The sequence below is a fragment of the Coregonus clupeaformis genome, chromosome 25 (assembly GCF_020615455.1).
Source record: "Coregonus clupeaformis isolate EN_2021a chromosome 25, ASM2061545v1, whole genome shotgun sequence".
Lineage (NCBI taxonomy): Eukaryota > Metazoa > Chordata > Actinopteri > Salmoniformes > Salmonidae > Coregonus > Coregonus clupeaformis.
Window position 1 is genome coordinate 36,829,169 of NC_059216.1, and position 21,046 is coordinate 36,850,214.

Consider the following 21,046-nt stretch of genomic DNA (forward strand, 5'->3'; position numbering starts at 1 on the left):
AAAAAAAATTGGTGCATTTTCCCCATATTCCATCCAGTTTGCTTTATTTTTTATAATATATTACACTTGAGCTTTCTTGAATAAGTTTCTCCATTTCTTTTTGTTTTTCCTCTAATTTATTCTGAGCCTCTATGTTACAGTTTTTATTGCTATCTATCTGTTCTGTTAGACCTTCTATTTCCTTTGTTAGTATGGACTCTTTTGACCTAAATTGCTTTTGTTTTCGAGATGAGTACTGAATTGCATGGCCTCTAATGGCACATTTAAAAGTGTCCCATACAATAAGGGGATTTGCTGTACCAATGTTATGTCTTAAGAAATCAGTTATATATTCCTCTGTCCTAGTTAAAAACAAGTCATCATCCAATAGGCTTTGATTAAATTTCCAATATCCATGCCCACGTGGAAATTCAGTAAGAGTAATGTATATGCCAATTATATGATGGTCCGACCGCATTCTGTCCCCTATCAACACTTTTTAACTTTTGGTGCCAACGAGAATGACATAAGAAAGCAGTCAAGACGACTAGCTTGATTGAGTCTCCGCCATGTACAGTGGGGAAAAAAAGTATTTAGTCAGCCACCAATTGTGCAAGTTCTCCCACTTAAAAAGATGAGAGAGGCCTGTAATTTTCATCATATGTACACGTCAACTATGACAGACAAAATGAGAAAAAAAAATCCAGAAACTCACATTGTAGGATTTTTAATGAATTTATTTGCAAATTATGGTGGAAAATAAGTATTTGGTCAACTTCAAACAAGCAAGATTTCTGGCTCTCACAGACCTGTAACTTCTTCTTTAAGAGGCTCCTCTGTCCTCCACTCGTTACCTGTATTAATGGCACCTGTTTGAACTTGTTATCAGTATAAAAGACACCTGTCCACAACCTCAAACAGTCACACTCCAAACTCCACTATGGCCAAGACCAAAGAGCTGTCAAAGGACACCAGAAACAAAATTGTAGACCTGCACCAGGCTGGGAAGACTGAATCTGCAATAGGTAAGCAGCTTGGTTTGAAAAAATCTACTGTGGGAGCAATTATTAAGAAATGGAAGACATACAAGACCACTGATAATCTCCCTCGGTCTGGGGCTCCACGCAAGATCTCACCCAGTGGGGTCAAAATGATCACAAGAAGGGTGAGCAAAAATCCCAGAACCACACGGGGGGACCTAGTGAATGACCTGCAGAGAGCTGGGACCAAAGTAACAAGCCTACCATCAGTAACACACTGCGCCGCCAGGGACTCAAATCCTGCAGTGTAAGACGTGTCCCCCTGCTTAAGCCAGTACATGTCCAGGCCCGTCTGAAGTTTGCTAGAGTGCATTTGGATGATCCAGAAGAGGATTGGGAGAATGTCATATGGTCAGATGAAACCAAAATATAACTTTTTGGTAAAAACTCAACTCGTTGTGTTTGGAGGACAAAGAATGCTGAGTTGCATCCAAAGAACACCATACCTACTGTGAAGCATGGGGGTGGAAACATCATGCTTTGGGGCTGTTTTTCTGCAAAGGGACCAGGACGACTGATCCGTGTAAAGGAAAGAATGAATGGGGCCATGTATCGTGAGATTTTGAGTGAAAACCTCCTTCCATCAGCAAGGGCATTGAAGATGACACGTGGCTGGGTCTTTCAGCATGACAATGATCCCAAACACACCGCCCGGGCAACGAAGGAGTGGCTTCGTAAGAAGCATTTCAAGGTCCTGAAGTGGCCTAGCCAGTCTCCAGATCTCAATCCCATAGAAAATCTTTGGAGGGAGTTGAAAGTCTGTGTTGCCCAGTGACAGCCCCAAAACATCACTGCTCTAGAGGAGATCTGCATGGAGGAATGGGCCAAAATACCAGCAACAGTGTGTGAAAACCTTGTGAAGACTTGCAGAAAACGTTTGACCTGTGTCATTGCCAACAAAGGGTATATAACAAAGTATTGAGAAACTTTTGTTATTGACCAAATACTTATTTTCCACCATCATTTGCAAATAAATTCATTAAAAATCCTACAATTTGATTTTCTGGATTTTTTATTTTTATTTTGTCTGTCATAGTTGACGTGTACCTATGATGAAAATTACAGGCCTCTCTCATCTTTTTAAGTGGGAGAACTTGCACAATTGGCGGCTGACTAAATACTTTTTTTCCCCACTGTATATCTCACTAGTTCAGGATATTTAAGCCTCCATATATCTACTAGTTCTAAAGTATCCATGACATTCACGATTTCATTAAGAGCATGAGGGTGATAGTTTGTAGTGTGATTTCCTTTACGGTCCATTGAGCTATTTAAAACAGTATTATAATCTCCCACCATAATAATAGAGTCTTGTATTGCTTGCAGGGTTGATAATTTATTATATATATTGTCAAAGAAGTGTGGATCATCATTATTTGGTCCGTAAAGGTTAATGAGCCATATCTGTTTATGGTATAGGGCGTATTTGTTTATAAGGTGTACGTACATAAGGTATATAGTATAAGATGGATTATATGGGTTAACATTGTGAGCGCAGTAGTGTGTTTAAGACAACAGTACAACTGATGATAAAGCTTCATGGCATATAGGGCATATAGCGTTACAGAAACCAGTCTCTCTCAGACACGGACATAGGACATCAGTCTCAGTCATGCTGTGACAGCCATTGTTACATGTCTACAAATGTAAAGAGCTAACAAAACAGTGGATAGAGGGAGCGAGAGAGAGAGAGAAAGATGAGGCGGATGTCATAGACGTTGAAGACGGATGAGGAGGATGCAAAGGCGGATCTGTTCTTGTATGAGAACTGTTGGACAGGTGGAGGAGGTTGTCACTTTCAATGACAAGGGGGAAAACCCCAAGACGACTGGTGGAAGAGTATAGGGGTGAAATGACAGATTTTCCAGAAAAGTAAAACAGTCCAATCGAATGGACATATAATATCAAGTACTTGAGTGTGTGTTTGACGTACAGTGAAGGGTGGTCAACGTGTGTTGAGCCTGTGTGAGGGGAAAAGACCAATGCATGATGTGTGTGTGCGTGCATACGTGTTTGTATGCATGCGTCATATCAATGTTTCTTGGTCACGTACACATATTTGCAGGTGTTATGGCAAGTGCAGCGAAATGCTAATGTTACCAACAGTGCAGTAGAATGTCTCGCAAATACAATACAAATACACAAATAATCAAAAATATCTAAACAAGAAATCAAGAAATAACAATCCAAGTAAATATACGGTGCCTTCAGAAAGTATTCACACCCCTTGACTTATTCCACTTTTTGTTGTGTTACAGCCTGAATTTCAAATGGATTCAATTTAGATTTTTGGTCACTGGCCTACACAATACCCCATAACGTTAAAGTGGCATTATTATTTTTACAAATTAATAAAAAATGAAAATCTGAAATATCTTGAGTCAATACAGTGAGGGAAAAAAGTACTTGATCCCCTGCTGATTTTGTACGTTTGCCCACAGACAAAGACATGATCAGTCTATAATTTTAATGGTAGGTTTATTTGAACAGTGAGAGACAGAATAACAACAAAAAAATCCAGAAAAACGCATGTCAAAAATGTTATAAATTGATTTGCATTTTAATGAGGAAGTATTTGACCCCCTCTCAATCAGAAAGATTTCTGGCTCCCAGGTGTCTTTTATACAGGTAACGAGCTGAGATTAGGAGCACACTCTTAAAGGGAATGATCCTAATCTCAGTTTGTTACCTGTATAAAATACACCTGTCCACAGAAGCAATCAATCAATCAGATTCCAAACTCTCCACCATGGCCAAGACCAAAGAGCTCTCCAAGGATGTCAGGGACAAGATTGTAGACCTACACAAGGCTGGAATGGGCTATAAGACCATCGCCAAGCAGCTTGGTGAGAAGGTGACAACAGTTGGTGCGATTATTCGCAAATGGAAGAAACACAAAATAACTGTCAATCTCCCTCGGCCTGGGGCTCCATGCAAGATCTCACCTCGTGGAGTTGCAATGATCATGAGAACGGTGAGGAATCAGCCCAGAACTACATGGGAGGATCTTGTCAATGATCTCAAGGCAGCTGGGACCATAGTCACCAAGAAAACAATTGGTAACACACTACGCCGTGAAGGACTGAAATCCTGCAGCACCCGCAAGGTCCCCCTGCTCAAGAAAGCATATATATAGGGCCGTCTGAAGTTTGCCAATGAACATCTGAACGATTCAGAGGAGAACTGGGTGAAAGTGTTGTGGTCAGATGAGACCAAAATGGAGCTCTTTGGCATCAACTCAACTCGCCATCTTTGGTGGAGGAGGAATGCTGCCTATGACCCCAAGAACACCATCCCCACCGTCAAACATGGAGGTGGAAACATTATGCTTTGAGGGTGTTTTTCTGCTAAGGAGACAGGACAACTTCACCGCATCAAAGGGACGATGGACGGGGCCATATACCGTCAAATCATGGGTGAGAACCTCCTTCCCTCAGCCAGGGCATTGAAAATGGGTCGTGGATGGGTATTCCAGCATGACAATGACCCAAAACACATGGCCAAGGCAACAAAGGAGTGGCTCAAGAAGAAGCACATTAAGGTCCTAGAGTGGCCTAGCCAGTCTCCAGACCTTAATCCCATAAAAAATCTGTGGAGGGAGCTGAAGGTTCGAGTTGCCAAACGTCAGCCTCAACCTTAATGACTTAGAGAAGATCTGCAAAGAGGAGTGGGACAAAATTCCTGCTGAGATGTGTGCAAACCTGGTGGCCAACTACAAGAAACGTCTGACTTCTGTGATTGCCAACAAGGGTTTTGCCACCAAGTACTAAGTCATGTTTTGCAGAGGGGTCAAATACTTATTTCCCTCATTAAAATGCAAATCAATTTATAACATTTTTGACATGCGTTTTTCTGGATTTTTTTGTTTTTATTCTGTCTCTCACTGTTCAAATAAACCTACCATTAAAATTATAGACTGATCATGTCTTTGTCAGTGGGCAAACATACAAAATCAGCAGGGGCTCAAATACTTTTTTCCCTCACTGTAAGTATTTAACCGCTTTGTTATGGCAAGCCTAAATAAGTTCAGGAGTAAAGATTTGCTTAACAAGTCACATAATAAGTTGCATGGACTTACTCTGTGTGCAACAATAGTGTTTAACATGATTTTGTAATGACTGACTCATCTCTGTACCCCACACATACAATTATCTGTAAGGTCCCTCAGTCGAGCAGTGAATTTCAAACACAGATTCAACCACAAAGACCAGGGAGGTTTTCCTTTGCCTCGCAAAGAAGTGCACCTACTGGTAGATGGGTAAAAAAAAAACAGACATTGAATATTCCTTTCAGCATGGTAAAGTTCTTAAGTACACTTTGGATGGTGTATTAATACTCCCAGTCACTACAAAGATACAGGTCTCCTTCCTAACTCAGTTGCCGGAGAGGAAGGAAACCGCTCAGAGATTTCACCATGAGGCCAATGGTGACTTTAAAACAGTTACAGAGTTGAATGGCTGTGATGGGAGAAAACTGAGGATAGATCAACAACATTATAGTTACTCCACAATACTAACCTAATTGACAGAGTGAAAAGAAAGAAGCATGTACAGAATACAAATATTCCAAAACATGCATCCTGTTTGCAACAAGTCACTAAAGTAATACTGCAAAAAAAATTGCAAAGCAATTAACTTTTTGTCCTGAATACAAAGTGTTATGTTTGGGGCAAATCCAATACAACACATTACTGAGTACCACTCTCCATATTTTCAAGCATAGTGGTGGCTGCATCATGTTATGGGTATGCTTGTAATCATTAAGGACTGGTGAGTTTTTCAGGATAAAAAAGAAATGGAATGGAACTAAGCACAGGCAAAATCCTAGAGGAAAACCTGGTTCAGTCTGCTTTCCACCAGACACTGGGAGATGAATTTACCTTTCAGCAAGACAATAACCTAAAACACAAGGCCAAATCTACATTGGAGTTGCTTACCAAGAAGACAGTGAATGTGGCCGAGTTGCAGTTTTTACTTAAATCTACTTAAAAATCAATGGCAAGACCTGAAAATGGTTGTCTAGCAATGATCAACAACCAATTTGAGCTTGAAACATTTTGAAAAGAATAATGGGCAAATGTTGCACAATCCAGGTGTGGAAAGCTCTTAGAGACTTACCCTAAAATACTATAAGCTGTAATCGCTGCCAAAGGTGCGTCTACAATTTATTGTAAATTAGATTTTTCTGTATTTCATTTTCAATCAATTTGCAAAAATGTATAAAACCATGTTTTCACTTTGTCATTATGGGTTATTGTGTGTAGATGGGTGATAAAAAAATATATGTAATACATTTTGAATTCAGGCTGTAACAACAAAATGTGGAATAAATCAAGGGGCCTTTCTGAAGGCACTGTATTAGAGTGAGCATGTGTGACAATCAAGAATATAAATACATGGTGTGTATAGACAGTATATCATTTGGAAAGAAAATGGTACACTAAATGGCTAAAAGTGGCTGTTCCTTAATGATCTTTTTGGCCTTCCTTTGACACTGTGTTCTGTAAATATCCTGGAGGACAGACAGTGTGCCTGTGGGGATGTGTTGGGCTGACCACACCACCCTCTGGAGGGCCATGCGTTTGAGGCAGGTGCAGTTGCCGTACCAGGCGGTGATGCAGCCCGACAGAATGCTCTCAATGGTGCATCTGTTGGAGTTTGTCAAGGTCTTACGGGCCATGCCGAATTTCTTCAGCCGCCTGAGGTTGAAGAGGCGCTGTTGTGCCTTCTTCACCACAGTGTCGGTATGATGGGACCATTTCAGGTCCTCAGTGATGTTCACGCCAAGGAACATTAAGCTTTTGACCCTCTCCACTGTGGACCTGTATACAGTGGGGAGAACAAGTATTTGATACACTGCCGATTTTGCAGGTTTTCCTACTTACAAAGCATGTAGAGGTCTGTAATTTTTATCATAGGTACACTTCAACTGTGAGAGACGGAATCTAAAACAAAAATCCAGAAAATCAAATTTTTTTGTATGATTAATTTGAATTTTATTGCATGACATAAGTATTTGATACATCAGAAAAGCAGAACTTAATATTCGGTACAGAAACCTTTGTTTGCAATTACAGAGATCATACGTTTCCTGTAGGTCTTGACCAGGTTTGCACACACTACAGCAGGGATTTTGTCCCACTCCTCCATACAGACCTTCTCCAGATCCTTCAGGTTTCGGGGCTGTCGCTGGGCAATACGGACTTTCAGCTCCCTCCAAAGATTTTCTATTGGGTTCAGGTCTGGAGACTGGCTAGGCCACTCCAGGACCTTGAGATGCTTCTTACGGAGCCACTCCTTAGTTGCCCTGGCTGTGTGTTTCGGGTCGTTGTCATGCTGGAAGACCCAGCCACGACCCATCTTCAATGCTCTTACTGAGGGAAGGAGGTTGTTGGCCAAGATCTTGCGATACATGGCCCCATCCATCCTCCCCTCAATACGGTGCAGTCGTCCTGTCCACTTTGCAGAAAAGCATCCCCAAAGAATGATGTTTCCACCTCCATGCTTCACGGTTGGGATGGTGTTCTTGGGGTTGTACTCATCCTTCTTCCTCCAAACATGGCGAGTGGAGTTGATTTTTGTCTCATCAGACCACATGTCCTTCTCCCATTCCTCCTCTGGATCATCCAGATGGTCATTGGCAAACTTCAGACGGGCCTGGACATGCGCTGGCTTGAGCAGGGGGACCTTGCGTGTGCTGCAGGATTTTAATCCATGACGGCGTAGTGTGTTACTAATGGTTTTCTTTGAGACTGTGGTCCCAGCTCTCTTCAGGTCATTGACCAGGTCCTGCCGTGTAGTTCTGGGCTGATCCCCACCTTCCTCATGATCATTGATGCCCCACGAGGTGAGATCTTGCATGGAGCCCAAGACCGAGGGTGATTGACCATCATCTTGAACTTCTTCCATTTTCTAATAATTGCGCCAACAGTTGTTGCCTTCTCAACAGTTGTTGCCTATTGTCCTGTAGCCCATCCCAGCCTTGTGCAGGTCTACAATTTTAACCCTGATGTCCTTACACAGCTCTCTGGTCTTGGACATTGTGGAGAGGTTGGAGTCTGTTTGATTGAGTGTGTGGACAGGTGTCTTTAATACAGGTAACAAGTTCAAACAGGTGCAGTTAATACAGGTAATGACTGGAGAACAGGAGGGCTTCTTAAAGAAAAACTAACAGGTCTGTGAGAGCCGGAATTCTTACTGGTTGGTAGGTGATCAAATACTTATGTCAAGCAATAAAATGCAAATTAATTACTTAAAAATCATTCAATGTGATTTTCTGGATTTTTGTTTTAGATTCCGTCTCTCACAGTTGAAGTGTCCCTATGATAAAAATGACAGACCTCTACATGCTTTGTAAGTAGGAAAACCTGCGAAATCGGCAGTGTATCAAATACTTGTTCTCCCCAGTGTATGTGGATGGGGGCGTGCTCCCTCTTCCGTCTCCTGTAGTCCACGATCAGCTCCTTTGTTTTGACGTTGTGGGAGAGGCTATTTTCTGCCAGGGCTCTAACCTCCTCCCTGTAGGCTGTCTCGTCATTGGTAATCAGGCCTACCACTATCATGTCGTCAGCAAACTTGATGATTGAGTTTGAGATTGTGCATAGCTACGCAGTCGTGGGTGAACAGGGAGTACAGGAGGGGGATGAGCACACAACCCTGTGGGGCTCCTGTGTTGAGGATCAGCGTGGCGGAGGTGGTGCCTACCCTCACCACCTGGGATCAGTCCGTCAGGAAGTCTAGGACCCAGTTGCACATGGAGGGGTTCAGACCCAGGGCCCTGAGCTTAGTGACGAGCTTGGAGGGCACTATAGTATTGAAAGCAGAACTGTACTCGATGAACACCATTCTGACATAGGTATTCCTCTTGTCCAGGTGGCATATGTGTGTGTGTATGCATGCGTGTGTGCCGTGTGTGGCTTGTACTACATGGGTGTGCGTGCTCTGGGACAGGCATAATGGGAAGACAAGTCTGCAGGCCATTACTCTCCCTCTCTCTTTGTCCTCCTGTCTGTCTGTCAAGAGCCCCAGAACCTGTGTGTGTATTCTGTACTGTATGTACTGTATGTGTGAGTGAGTATGCCTGTGTGTGTGTCATCCTGTTCAGGATATGCAGCTGAACAGCCTCAGTGTGATTGATGAGGAAGCAGGGAGGAATAACAGCAACAAGAAGGGAGTGAGGAAGAGGTGGCTGAATGGATGTGTCAACACACCTGTCTGTCTGTCTGTGAGGATGGGTCCTGACCTGGGGCGGGCACACACACATGCAGGCAGACACTCACACACACACCCCATCCCACACACACACACACCACACCCCACACACACAAACACACAAACTCACTACTAATGATGTTGCATTATATAACCACACAGTGCATGAGGGGAGGGTAGGGCTGGTTGTGGGAGGCTTAGAGAGGAAGGGGGGGTAGGGAGGAGAGGGGGAGGCCGCTTAGAGACACTGAAGGAGGTGGAGGGGGGGGAAAGGAGAAGGGGAAGGAACTGGAGAGGAGTGATTGATGGGACAGCTAAACATTCCTCCTTGGATGGCTATGCAAACACGCTGCGGTTGTTACTCAGTGCCAGATCAGGTACAGCTAGGCTAGTCATTGTTATGTACGTACAGGTACGGGCTAGCACAGGTAGGCCATCCATCACACAGAAATCACACCCGACACACACAGGTAGGCCATCAATCATGCAGGCATCACATCTGACACACATCTGTCAGATGGATGGATGCTGGGTTGGGAGGAGGGGGGGGTCACGCCTTGTAGAGGTGAATCTTTCTCAGCTTCACATCTGACTCACAGTCATCCAGGAGAAGATGCTTAGTCAAGGTAAGAATGTTGACAGTCAGTCAGTGTGTATCCATCTATCCATCTACCTGGGCCTGAGTGATGGGGCTAGCTATATTTGGGTGCTTTTGTTTAGTGTGTGGAAAATCTGAAGTGAAAAAGCATGCAACATAGTTGTCTGAGTGTGTGTGTGTGTGTGTGTGTGTTTGTGTGTGTAACTTACTAGACCAGCGGACAGACCGGTGAGACTGAGCAGCTTCTTGTACTGTTCAAAGGTGAAGAACTATGGAGAGAAGAGATGAAGAGAAATGAGGTGTCAAAGCCAGGAGGAGGAAGTTACAGACAGACTCATTGCATAGACACACACACAGTCACACAATGGTGGGAAAACTTGCACTTACATGTATGCCCACTAATGACTGTATGATGCACACATACATTGCCTTCAGAAAGTATTCATACCCCTTGACTTATTCCACATTGTGTTGTGTTACAGCCTGAATTCAAAATTGATTATATACCACATCCAACCCATAATGACAAAGTGAGAACACATTTTTAGAAATGTTTGCAAATGTATTGAAAAAGAAATACAGTATCTAATTTACATAAGTATTCACACCCCTGAGTCAATACTTTGTAGAAGCACCTTTGGCAGCGATTACAGCTGTGAGTCTAAGAACTTTCCACACCTGGATTGTGCAACATTTACCCATTATTCTTCTCAAAATGATCAACAAATTGGTTGTTCATCATTGCTAGACAACCATTTTCAGGTCTTCCCATAGATTTTCAAGTAAATTTAAGTCAAAACTGTTACTCGGCCACTGTCTTCTTGGTAAGCAACTCCAGTATAGATTTGGCCTTGTGTTTTAGGCTATTGTCATGCTGAAAGGTGAATTAATATTCTAGTGTCTGGTGGAAAGCATACTGAAACAGGTTTTCCTCTAGGATTGCCCGTGCTTAGCTCCATTCCATTTCTTTTTTATCCTGAAAAACTCCCCAGTCCTTAACGATTACAAGCACACCCATAACATGATGCTGCCACCACTATGCTTGAAAATATGGAGAGTGGTACTCAGTAATGTGTCGTATTGGATTTGCCCCAAACATAAAACTTGGTATTCAGGACCAAAAGTGAATTGCTTTGCCAAATCTTTTGCAGTATTACTTTAGTGCCTTGTTGCAAACAGGATGCATGTTCTGGAATATTTTTTCTTGTGTACAGGCTTCCTTCTTTTCACTCTGTCAATTAGGTTGTTATTCATCCATCCTCAGTTTTCTCCTATCACAGCCATTCAACTCTGTAACTGTTTTAAAGTCACCATTGGCCTCATAGTGAAATCCCTGAGGGGTTTCCTTCTTATCCGGCAACTCAGTTAGGAAGGACACCTGTATCTTTATAGTGACTGGGTGTATTGATACACCATCCAAAGTGTAATTAATAACTTCACCATGCTCAAAGGGATATTCAATGTGTGCTTATTTTATTTTTACCCATCTACCAATAGGTGCCCTTCTTTGCAAGGCATTGGAAAACCTCCCTGGTCTTTGTGGTTGAATCTGTGTTTGAAATTGAATCTGTGTTTGAAATTCCCTGCTCGACTGAGGGACCTTACAGATAATTGTATGTGTTTGGTACAGAGATGAGGTAGTCATTCAAACATCATGCTAAACACTATTACTGCACACAGAGTGAGTCCATGTGACTTGCTCTATGTTTAGACCAATCCAAAGGACAGTGATTTGTGGGTTGTGATGCTCAACGACTTATGTAACCGCTGTGAAATGGCTAGCTAGTTAGCGGTGCGCGCTAGTAGCGTTTCAATCGGTGACGTCACTCGCTCTGAGACCTGAAGCAGTTGTTTCCCTTGCTCTACAAGGGTCGCGGCTTTTGTGAAGCGACGGGTAACGGTGCTTCGAGGGTGACTGTTGTCGCTGTGTGCAGAGGGTCCCTGGTTCAAGCCCAGGTAGGGGCGAGGAGAGAGACGGAAGCAAAATTATTACACTTAGGCCTCAATTAAAGTCACAAAAGGCATAACTTTCTATCTCATTCCTGTATTTAATGTACAATGAAATATGAGCATCAGCCTGGAGACAAATCAGTAGATGTGTTTATCTGAGCTCAGGGCAAAAAGCCCTGCAGAGGTAATTTAATCTGCTGTTTAAAGGAAAGATTGACCCATTTTGAATGTTATATCGTTTTTGTGCATCTCTGTGCGATGTTCTATTGATTCCCGGGGTCATTTGTTTTTGTTTTATGTTTATCTGAGCTATTCACTGTTCAAGTAGGCAGATATACAGCCGGTATGATGAGTTTTGCATCATGTGAGATGTACAAAAATGATATAACATTCAAAATGGGTGAATCGTTCCTATAATTCACTTTAATTTGCCCCTACAAATCGCACAGCCAGCTCCAGCTCTAGCTCCGTAAGTGATTAGTCCGTCTCCTCGATGAGAGTATTCACACACACACACACACACACACACACACACACACACACGCATCTCATTACAGAGAACCCATGATGCCATGCCAGTCATAGAACCATAGAGCGGCCTAGCTCATTAGGGCATGCGACCGAAAGTGCTTGAAAATGCTTTGCAACGGAAAACGACAATTAGTATTTCTTATTGGACAAATTCAGGTATAGTCCCTCCTGGTTTCATCCGTTTGGTGCCTAACGAACACAACCCTGGCACATTCTGTACCCTGGCACTGACTGAGAGAGAGGCGCTGCTGTGTGTGTGTGTGTGTGTGTGTGTGTGTCTCTCTATGTGTCTGTTCCATCACCACTACACTTTGCTATTCCCAGAGGCAAACGCAGCAGCAGATATCAGAAGTAGTGACCCAGAGGAGGTTGTTTGTGGTGTGATCCCTGGATGTCAGCAGTAGCGAGCACGCTTGGGAAGGTTTTCATACAGTAGAAGTGCAGAACTCCAGCCGGGGCGTGTTCAGCATGAAATGGAAGAAAACGCTCGGAAACAGGGAGGAGCTATTTGAACTTGTCCAATAAGAAAACATTTTTGCTACGATGTGCCCTAACGAACACAACCTGTTGGGTTGTCACACAGGCGATTCACTCACAGCTCTAGTGGGCATGTGTTACATTGTCTTACGACAGATAGCATGAGGATTCCACCTGCACTGAGGGACGAGCATTGCGTAAGAGTGACGCCACCTGACGCGTTGACCATGCATGTGGTGAATAGCGTAGCACTTCCTGTGCCTTACCTTAACTGCTCTCTTTGGGGTCTCAGCTAGGATTGGCGGGAGGATCCCCTTATAGAAGCCATATATACTGTAGAGAGAAAAATATACTGAGCATTAGACATGACACGACACAACTCAACATCTCGTCTCCAAACTGTGCTTACTTTACCCTGCTGTCAATCATAAAAATAAAAAAAAATTATTTCACCTTTATTTAACCAGGTAAACCAGTTGAGAACAAGTTCTCATTTACAACTGCGACCTGGCCAAGATAAAGCAAAGCAGTGCGATAAAAACAACAACACAGAGTTACATATGGGGTAAAACAAAACAAAGTCAAAAATACAACAGAAATAAATATATATACAGTGTGTGCAAATGTAGCAAGTTATGGAGGTAAGGCAATAAATAGGCTATAGTGCAAAATAATTACAATTAGTATTAACACTGGAATGATAGATGTGCAAGAGATGATGTGCAAATAGAGATACTGGGGTACAAATGAGCAAAATAAATAACAATATAGGGATGAGGTAGTTGGGCGGGCTAATTTCAGATGGGCTGTGTACAGGTGCAGTGATCGGTAAGGTGCTCTGACAACTGATGCTTAAAGTTAGTGAGGGAGATAAGTGTCTCCAGCTTCAGAGATTTTGCAATTTGTTCCAGTCATTGGCAGCAGAGAACTGGAAGGAATGGCGGCCAAAGGAGGTGTTGGCTTTGGGGATGACCAGTGAGATATACCTGCTGGAGCGCATACTACGGGTGGGTGTTGCTATGGTGACCAATGAGCTAAGATAAGGCGGGGATTTGCCTAGCAGTGATTTATAGATGGCCTGGAGCCAGTGGGTTTGGCGACGAATATGTAGTGAGGACCAGCCAACAAGAGCGTACAGGTCACAGTGGTGGGTAGTATATGGGGCTTTGGAGACAAAACGGATGGCACTGTGATAGACTACATCCAATTTGCTGAGTAGAGTGTTGGAGGCTATTTTCTAAATGACATCGCCGAAGTCAAGGATCGGTAGGATAGTCAGTTTTACGAGGGCATGTTTGGCAGCATGAGTGAAGGAGGCTTTGTTGCGAAATAGGAAACCGATTCTAGATTTAACTTTGGATTGGAGATTCTTAATGTGAGTCTGGAAGGAGAGTTTACAGTCTAACCAGACACCTAGATATTTGTAGTTGTCCACATACTCTAGGTCAGACCCGTCGAGAGTAGTGATTCTAGTCGGGTGGGCGGGTGCAAGCAGCGTTCGGTTGAAGAGCATGCATTTAGTTTTACTAGTGTTTAAGAGCAGTTGGAGGCTACTGAAGGAGTGTTGTATGGCATTGAAGCTCGTTTGGAGGTTTGTTAACACAGTGTCCAATGAAGGGCCAGATGTATACAAAATTGTGTAGTCTGCGTAGAGGTGGATCTGAGAGTCACCAGCAGCAAGAGCGACGTCATTGATATACACAGAGAAAAGAGTCGGCCCGAGAATTGAACCCTGTGGCACCCCCATAGAGACTGCCATAGGTCCAGACAACAGGCCCTCCGATTTGACACATTGAACTCTATCTGAGAAGTAGTTGGTGAACCAGGCGAGGCAGTCATTTGAGAAACCAAGGCTATTTAGTCTGCCAATAAGAATGCGGTGGTTGACAGAGTCGAAAGCCTTGGCCAGGTCAATGAAAACGGCTGCACAGTACTGTCTATTATCGATCGCGGTTATAATATCGTTTAGGACCTTGAGCGTGGCTGAAGTGCACCCATGACCAGCTCGGAAACCGGATTGCATAGCGGAGAAGGTACGGTGGGATTCGAAATGGTCGGTGATCTGTTTGTTAACTTGGCTTTCAAAAACTTTTGAAAGGCAGGGCAGGATGGATATGGGTCTGTAACAGTTTGGATCTAGAGTGTCACCCCCTTTGAAGAGGGGAATTACCGTGGCAGCTTTCCAATCTCTGGGGATCTCAGACGTTACGAAAGAGAGGTTGAACAGGCTAGTAATAGAGGTTGCGACAATTTCGGCGGCTAGTTTTAGAAAGAAAGGGTCCAGATTGTCTAGTCCAGATGATTTGTAGGGGTCCAGATTTTGCAGCTCTTTCATGCCTTTGTACTGTATATGGGAAACCTTCTCTTGTATGAGTCATTCCACCTAAAAGGCACAAGAAAGAGTATTGACACCCACCATCTCAGATTGTTCTGAAATCGATTCTGTCGTTAGAAACAGATAATAGTAGCATTCCTGAAACATTATTTTGTTGAAATATAATTAGAGCTCTGAAAAATTAAGCTAATTGATTGCACCCAAATTGGCTATTTTAATTTATAGGATTCGTAAAATCTTCAATAAATATAGTATTTAACATCGATTTGGACCATAATTCTTCCTAATAATGAGTAAGACATGAGGAATCCGATAAAATGATCAAAAGCCACCCATGGACCCCCCACCCCAACAACCTGTATACAGTATCAGTTCTCTATGTCTGACATGTAGTACGGAGCTACTGCTTGGAGTATTGCTTCTTCATCCTTTGTATTGTATTCCCTGTGAATCCCGTTCAGAGAAATGTGCCATTGAAGTTGCTAGCATCATAAAGTGGCGCAGTGGTCTAAGGCACTGCATCGCAGTGCTAACTGTGCCACTAGAGATCCTGGTTCGAATCCAGGCTCTGTCGCCGCCGGCCGCGACCGGGAGACTCATGGGCGGCGCACAATTGGCCCAGCGTCGTCCAGGGTAGGGGAGGGAATGGCCGGCAGGGATGTAGCTCAGTTGATAGAGCATGGCGTTTGCAACGCCAGGGTTGTGGGTTCGATTCCCACGGGGGGCCAGTATTAAAAAAAAATGTATTCACTAACTGTAAGTCTGCTAAATGACTAAAATGTAAATGTAATAAATTAGTGTTAAAGTACCACGTTTTGCCCACTAGATGCCACTGTTCCTGCTACTGCAACCACACCCTTTTATCCATTTTGCTGGTCTCTTGTGTTTATTAAATGGATCACAACATTTTCTTAGCAACTTTGGGTTGAAAACCAACAGCCTTTGCTCATGATGAAAATAAATTGTATGGTCATCCTCAAAATTCAAGTCAGTCTTCCATGAAAGCAATTCAGTTTGTCCTTCTCGGCTTAATTTGTGTCCAGGAAACGGCCCCTCTGTGTGTGGTTTATTCCCTTCAAAAAAAGGTCTGGATTAGTAAAACCATTCCTGTCTACCAGGCAAACCATTAGGCTACAGCAGTTCTAATGGTTTCAATGTTATGGGATCTAATGGTCTTCAATGGTTAAAGTCCCAAACACCCACTGTGTAGTGTTTTGCAGTGGTAATGGTATTGAGTTGCGTTTAATGGTAAATGTCACTAATCACACTACATATATAGATGTTTTCTAATACTTTTATTTAAAAACATACGACTGCCATACAATGGTTTAGAATTGTATTATTTTATTAGGGCTGTCACAACATTTCTGTCACTAGCCCATTTCTCCATCAATGTTTTGGGCTTGTAGGAAAAGTCTTCATATGAGAATTGCACCATATGCATAGCCCCCAGAGAGCTGCCATTTGTTGGACTATTCAAGGAGAGTTGGGCTGAAGCATTAGGGTTACTAAGAGAAGGACAAACTGCATTGCTTTCATGTAGGACTGGCTTAACTCTGGAAAAAGTACTCAATTGACATACTTGAGTAAAAGTAAAGATACCTTAATAGAAAATGACTCAAGTAAAAGTGAAAGTCACCCAGTAAAATACTACTTGAGTAAAAGTTTAAAAGTATCTGGTTTTAAATGTACTTAAGTACAGTGGTGGAAAAAGTACTAAATTCTCATACTTGAGCAAAAGTAAAAAGTAAAAGTAAATGCTATACTTCAAATTCCTTATATTATGCAAACCATATGGGAAAAAAACATCACCAGATTCAAAGGGGAATACATTACAAGGAATGAAGAAGCAACACTCCAAGCCCCAGCTCCATACTACTTGTCAGACATCGAGAACTGATATTGTATACTGGTTGTTGGAGTGAGATTGGCATGGGGTGTCCATGGGTGGCTTTTGACCATTTTATTGGATTCCTCATGTCTTACTAAATGGTAGAAAGAAGTAATCCAAATCAGATGTTGGGTACTATATTTATTGAATATTATGTGAATCCTATAAATTAAAATGGCTAATTTGGGTGCAATCAATTAGCTTAATTTCTCAGAGATCAAATTAAATTTCAACATAATAATGTTTCAGGAATGCTAATCTTATCTGTTTCTACCTACATAAACGATTTCAGAACAATATGAGATAGTGGGTGTCATGGCTTGCTAAAATGACATGGAATGACTCGTACAGTGGGGAAAAAAAGTATTTAGTCAGCCACCAATTGTGCAAGTTCTCCCACTTAAAAAGATGAGAGAGTCCTGTAATTTTCATCATAGGTACACATCAACTATGACAGACAAAATGAGGAAAAAAAATCCAGAAAATCACATTGTAGGATTTTTTATGAATTTATTTGCAAATTATGGTGGAAAATAAGTATTTGGTCAATAACAAAAGTTTCTCAATACTTTGTTATATACCCTTTGTTGGCAATGACACAGGTCAAACGTTTTCTGTAAGTCTTCACAAGGTTTTCACACACTGTTGCTGGTATTTTGGCCCATTCCTCCATGCAGATCTCCTCTAGAGCAGTGATGTTTTGGGGCTGTCGCTGGGCAACACGGACTTTCAATTCCCTCCAAAGATTTTCTATGGGGTTGAGATCTGGAGACTGGCTAGGCCACTCCAGGACCTTGAAACGCTTCTTACGAAGCCACTCCTTCGTTGCCCGGGCGGTGTGTTTGGGATCATTGTCATGCTGAAAGACCCAGCCACGTTTCATCTTCAATGCCCTTGCTGATGGAAGGAGGTTTTCACTCAAAATGTCACGATACATGGCCCCATTCATTCTTTCCTTTACACGGATCAGTCATCCTGGTCCCTTTGCAGAAAAACAGCCCCAAAGCGTGATGTTTCCACCCCCATGCTTCACAGTAGGTATGGTGTTCTTTGGATGCAAATCAGCATTCTTTGTCCTCCAAACACGACGAGTTGAGTTTTTACCAAAAAGTTCTATTTTGGTTTCATCTGACCATATGACATTCTCCCAATCCTCTTCTGGATCATCCAAATGCACTCTAGCAAACTTCAGACGGGCCTGGACATGTACTGGCTTAAGCAGGGGGACACGTCTGGCACTGCAGGATTTGAGCCCCTGGCGCGTAGTGTTTTACTGATGGTAGGCTTTGTTACTTTGGTCCCAGCTCTCTGCAGGTAATTCACTAGGTCCTCCCCGTGTGGTTCTGGGATTTTTGCTCACCGTTCTTGTGATCATTTTGACCCCCACGGGGTGAGATCTTGCGTGGAGCCCCCAGATCGAGGGAGATTATCAGTGGTCTTGTATGTCTTCCATTTCCTAATAATTGCTCCCACAGTTGATTTCTTCAAACCAAGCTGCTTACCTATTGCAGATTCAGTCTTCCCAGCCTGGTGCAGGTCTACAATTTTGTTTCTGGTGTCCTTTGACAGCTCTTTGGTCTTGGCCATAGTGGAGTTTGGAGTGTGACTGTTTGAGGTTGTGGACAGGTGTCTTTTATACTGATAACAAGTTCAAACAGGTGCCATTAATACAGGTAACGAGTGGAGGACTGAGAAGCCTCTTAAAGAAGAAGTTACAGGTCTGTGAGAGCCAGAAATCTTGCTTGTTTGTAGGTGACCAAATACTTATTTTCCACCATAATTTGCAAATAAATTCATTAAAAATCCTACAATGTGATTTTCTGGATTTTTTTTCCTCAATTTGTCTGTCATAGTTGACGTGTACCTATGATGAAAATTACAGGCCTCTCTCATCTTTTTAAGTGGGAGAACTTGCACAATTGGTGGCTGACTAAATACTTTTTTTCCCCACTGTATGTTATCTATTTACATTTACATTTAAGTCATTTAGCAGACGCTCTTATCCAGAGCGACTTACAAATTGGATTTCTGCAAAGAAAGCACAAAAAGTGTTGTATACACATTTCAGAAGTGTATGCATGAGCAGTTCCTCTACACCTCTCCTTATGTGACAACATACACAGAACAAACTCAGCAAAAAAAGAAACGTCCTCTCACTGTCAACTGCGTTTATTTTCAGCAAACTTAACATGTGTAAATATTTGTATGAACATAACAAGATTCAACAAATGAGACATAAACTGAACAAGTTCCACAGACATGTGACTAACAGAAATTGAATAATGTGTCCCTGAACAAAGGGGGGGGGGGTCAAAATCAAAAGTAACAGTCAGTATCTGGTGTGGCCACCAGCTGCATTAAGTACTGCAGTGCATCTCCTCATCATGGACTCTACCAGATTTGCCAGTTCTTGCTGTGAGATGTTACCCTACTCTTCCACCAAGGCACCTGCAAGTTCCCGGACATTTCTGGGGGGGAATGGCCCTAGCCCTCACCCTCCGATCCAACAGGTCCCAGACGTGCTCAATGGGATTGAGATCCGGGTTCTTCGCTAGCCATGGCAGAACACTGACATTCCTGTCTTGCAGGAAATCACGCACAGAACGAGCAGTATGGCTGGTGGCATTGTCATGCTGAAGGGTCATGTCAAGATGAGCCTGCAGGAAGGGTACCACATGAGGGAGGAGGATGTCTTCCCTGTAACGCACAGCGTTGAGATTGCCTGCAATGACAACAAGCTCAGTCCGATGATGCTGTGACACACCACCCCAGACCATGATGGACCCTCCACCTCCAAATAGATCCCACTCCAGAGTACAGGCCTCGGTGTAACGCTCATTCCTTCGACGATAAACGCGAATCCGACCATCACCCCTGGTGAGACAAAACCGCGACTCGTCAGTGAAGAGCACTTTTTGCCAGTCCTGTCTGGTCCAGCGACGGTGGGTTTGTGCCCATAGGCGACGTTGTTGCCGGTGATGTCTAGTGAGGACCTGCCTTACAACAGGACTACAAGCCCTCAGTCCAGCCTCTCTCAGCCTATTGCGGACAGTCTGAGCACTGATGGAGGGATTGTGCGTTCCTGGTGTAACTCGGGCAGTTGTTGTTGCCATCCTGTACCTGTCCCGCAGGTGTGATGTTCGGATGTACCGATCCTGTGCAGGTGTTGTTACACGTGGTCTGCCACTGCGAGGACAATCAGCTGTCCGTCCTGTCTCCCTGTAGCGCTGTCTTAGGCGTCTCACAGTACGGACATTGCAATTTATTGCCCTGGCCACATCTGCAGTCCTCGTGCCTCCTTGCAGCATGCCTAAGGCACAGTCACGCAGATGAGCAGGGACCCTGGGCATCTTTCTTTTGGTGTTTTTCAGAGTCAGTAGAAAGGCCTCTTTAGTGTCCTAAGTTTTCATAACTGTGACCTTAATTGCCTACCGTCTGTAAGCTGTTAGTGTCTTACTGACCGTTCCACAGGTGCATGTTCATTAATTGTTTATGGTTCATTGAACAAGCATGGGAAATAGTGTTTAAACCCTTTACAATGAAGATCTGTGAAGTTTATTTAGATTTTTACAAATTATCTTTGAAAGACAGGGTCCTGAAAAATGGACATTTCTTTTTCTGCTGAGTTTATATCACATCCTGAATGTATATCACATCCTGAACGTATATCACATCCTTTTATGTCACTGGTTCAGACCTGGGTTAAAATACTATTCGAAATCATTTCTAAAACCGTCTGTGCTTGATTAAGCTTGGCTAACGCAATAGAACCAATAGAAAACCACTACCCACCTGGCATTCCAAAGCAAACACTCAAAGTATTTGAAAGATTTCAAATAGTATTTGAACCCAGGTCTGTATTGGTTACTCTGTAGGTAACACTGTATAAACCTCCACAAGCACCCCACTGGCCTTCCCTTTCACTCCAAATTGTTGTTTTAAGGACTGACTGCCTCAAACAAACCAAAACTGGTAGAACAGGTCTAAATCTTTAAACCTAAGTACAACAGTAAACATGGTCCCTACCTGCTTGCA

The 21,046-nt window shown here is 43.0% G+C and overlaps 1 protein-coding gene across 3 annotated transcripts in view; it reads right to left on the reverse strand.

Annotated features, from left to right (window-relative positions):
* The window catches only part of slc25a21 (solute carrier family 25 member 21), a 145,819-nt gene that overhangs the window by 16,142 nt on the left and 108,631 nt on the right, over nt 1–21,046 (reverse strand). For all 3 annotated transcript variants that reach the window (XM_041848150.2, XM_041848148.1, XM_041848149.2), the window contains exons 5-6: nt 13,052–13,118; nt 10,037–10,096 (exon numbers count right to left, since the gene is read on the reverse strand). In XM_041848150.2, coding sequence (XP_041704084.1) covers nt 10,037–10,096; nt 13,052–13,118 — 127 coding nt within the window. The remainder of the gene's footprint in view (nt 1–10,036; nt 10,097–13,051; nt 13,119–21,046) is intronic.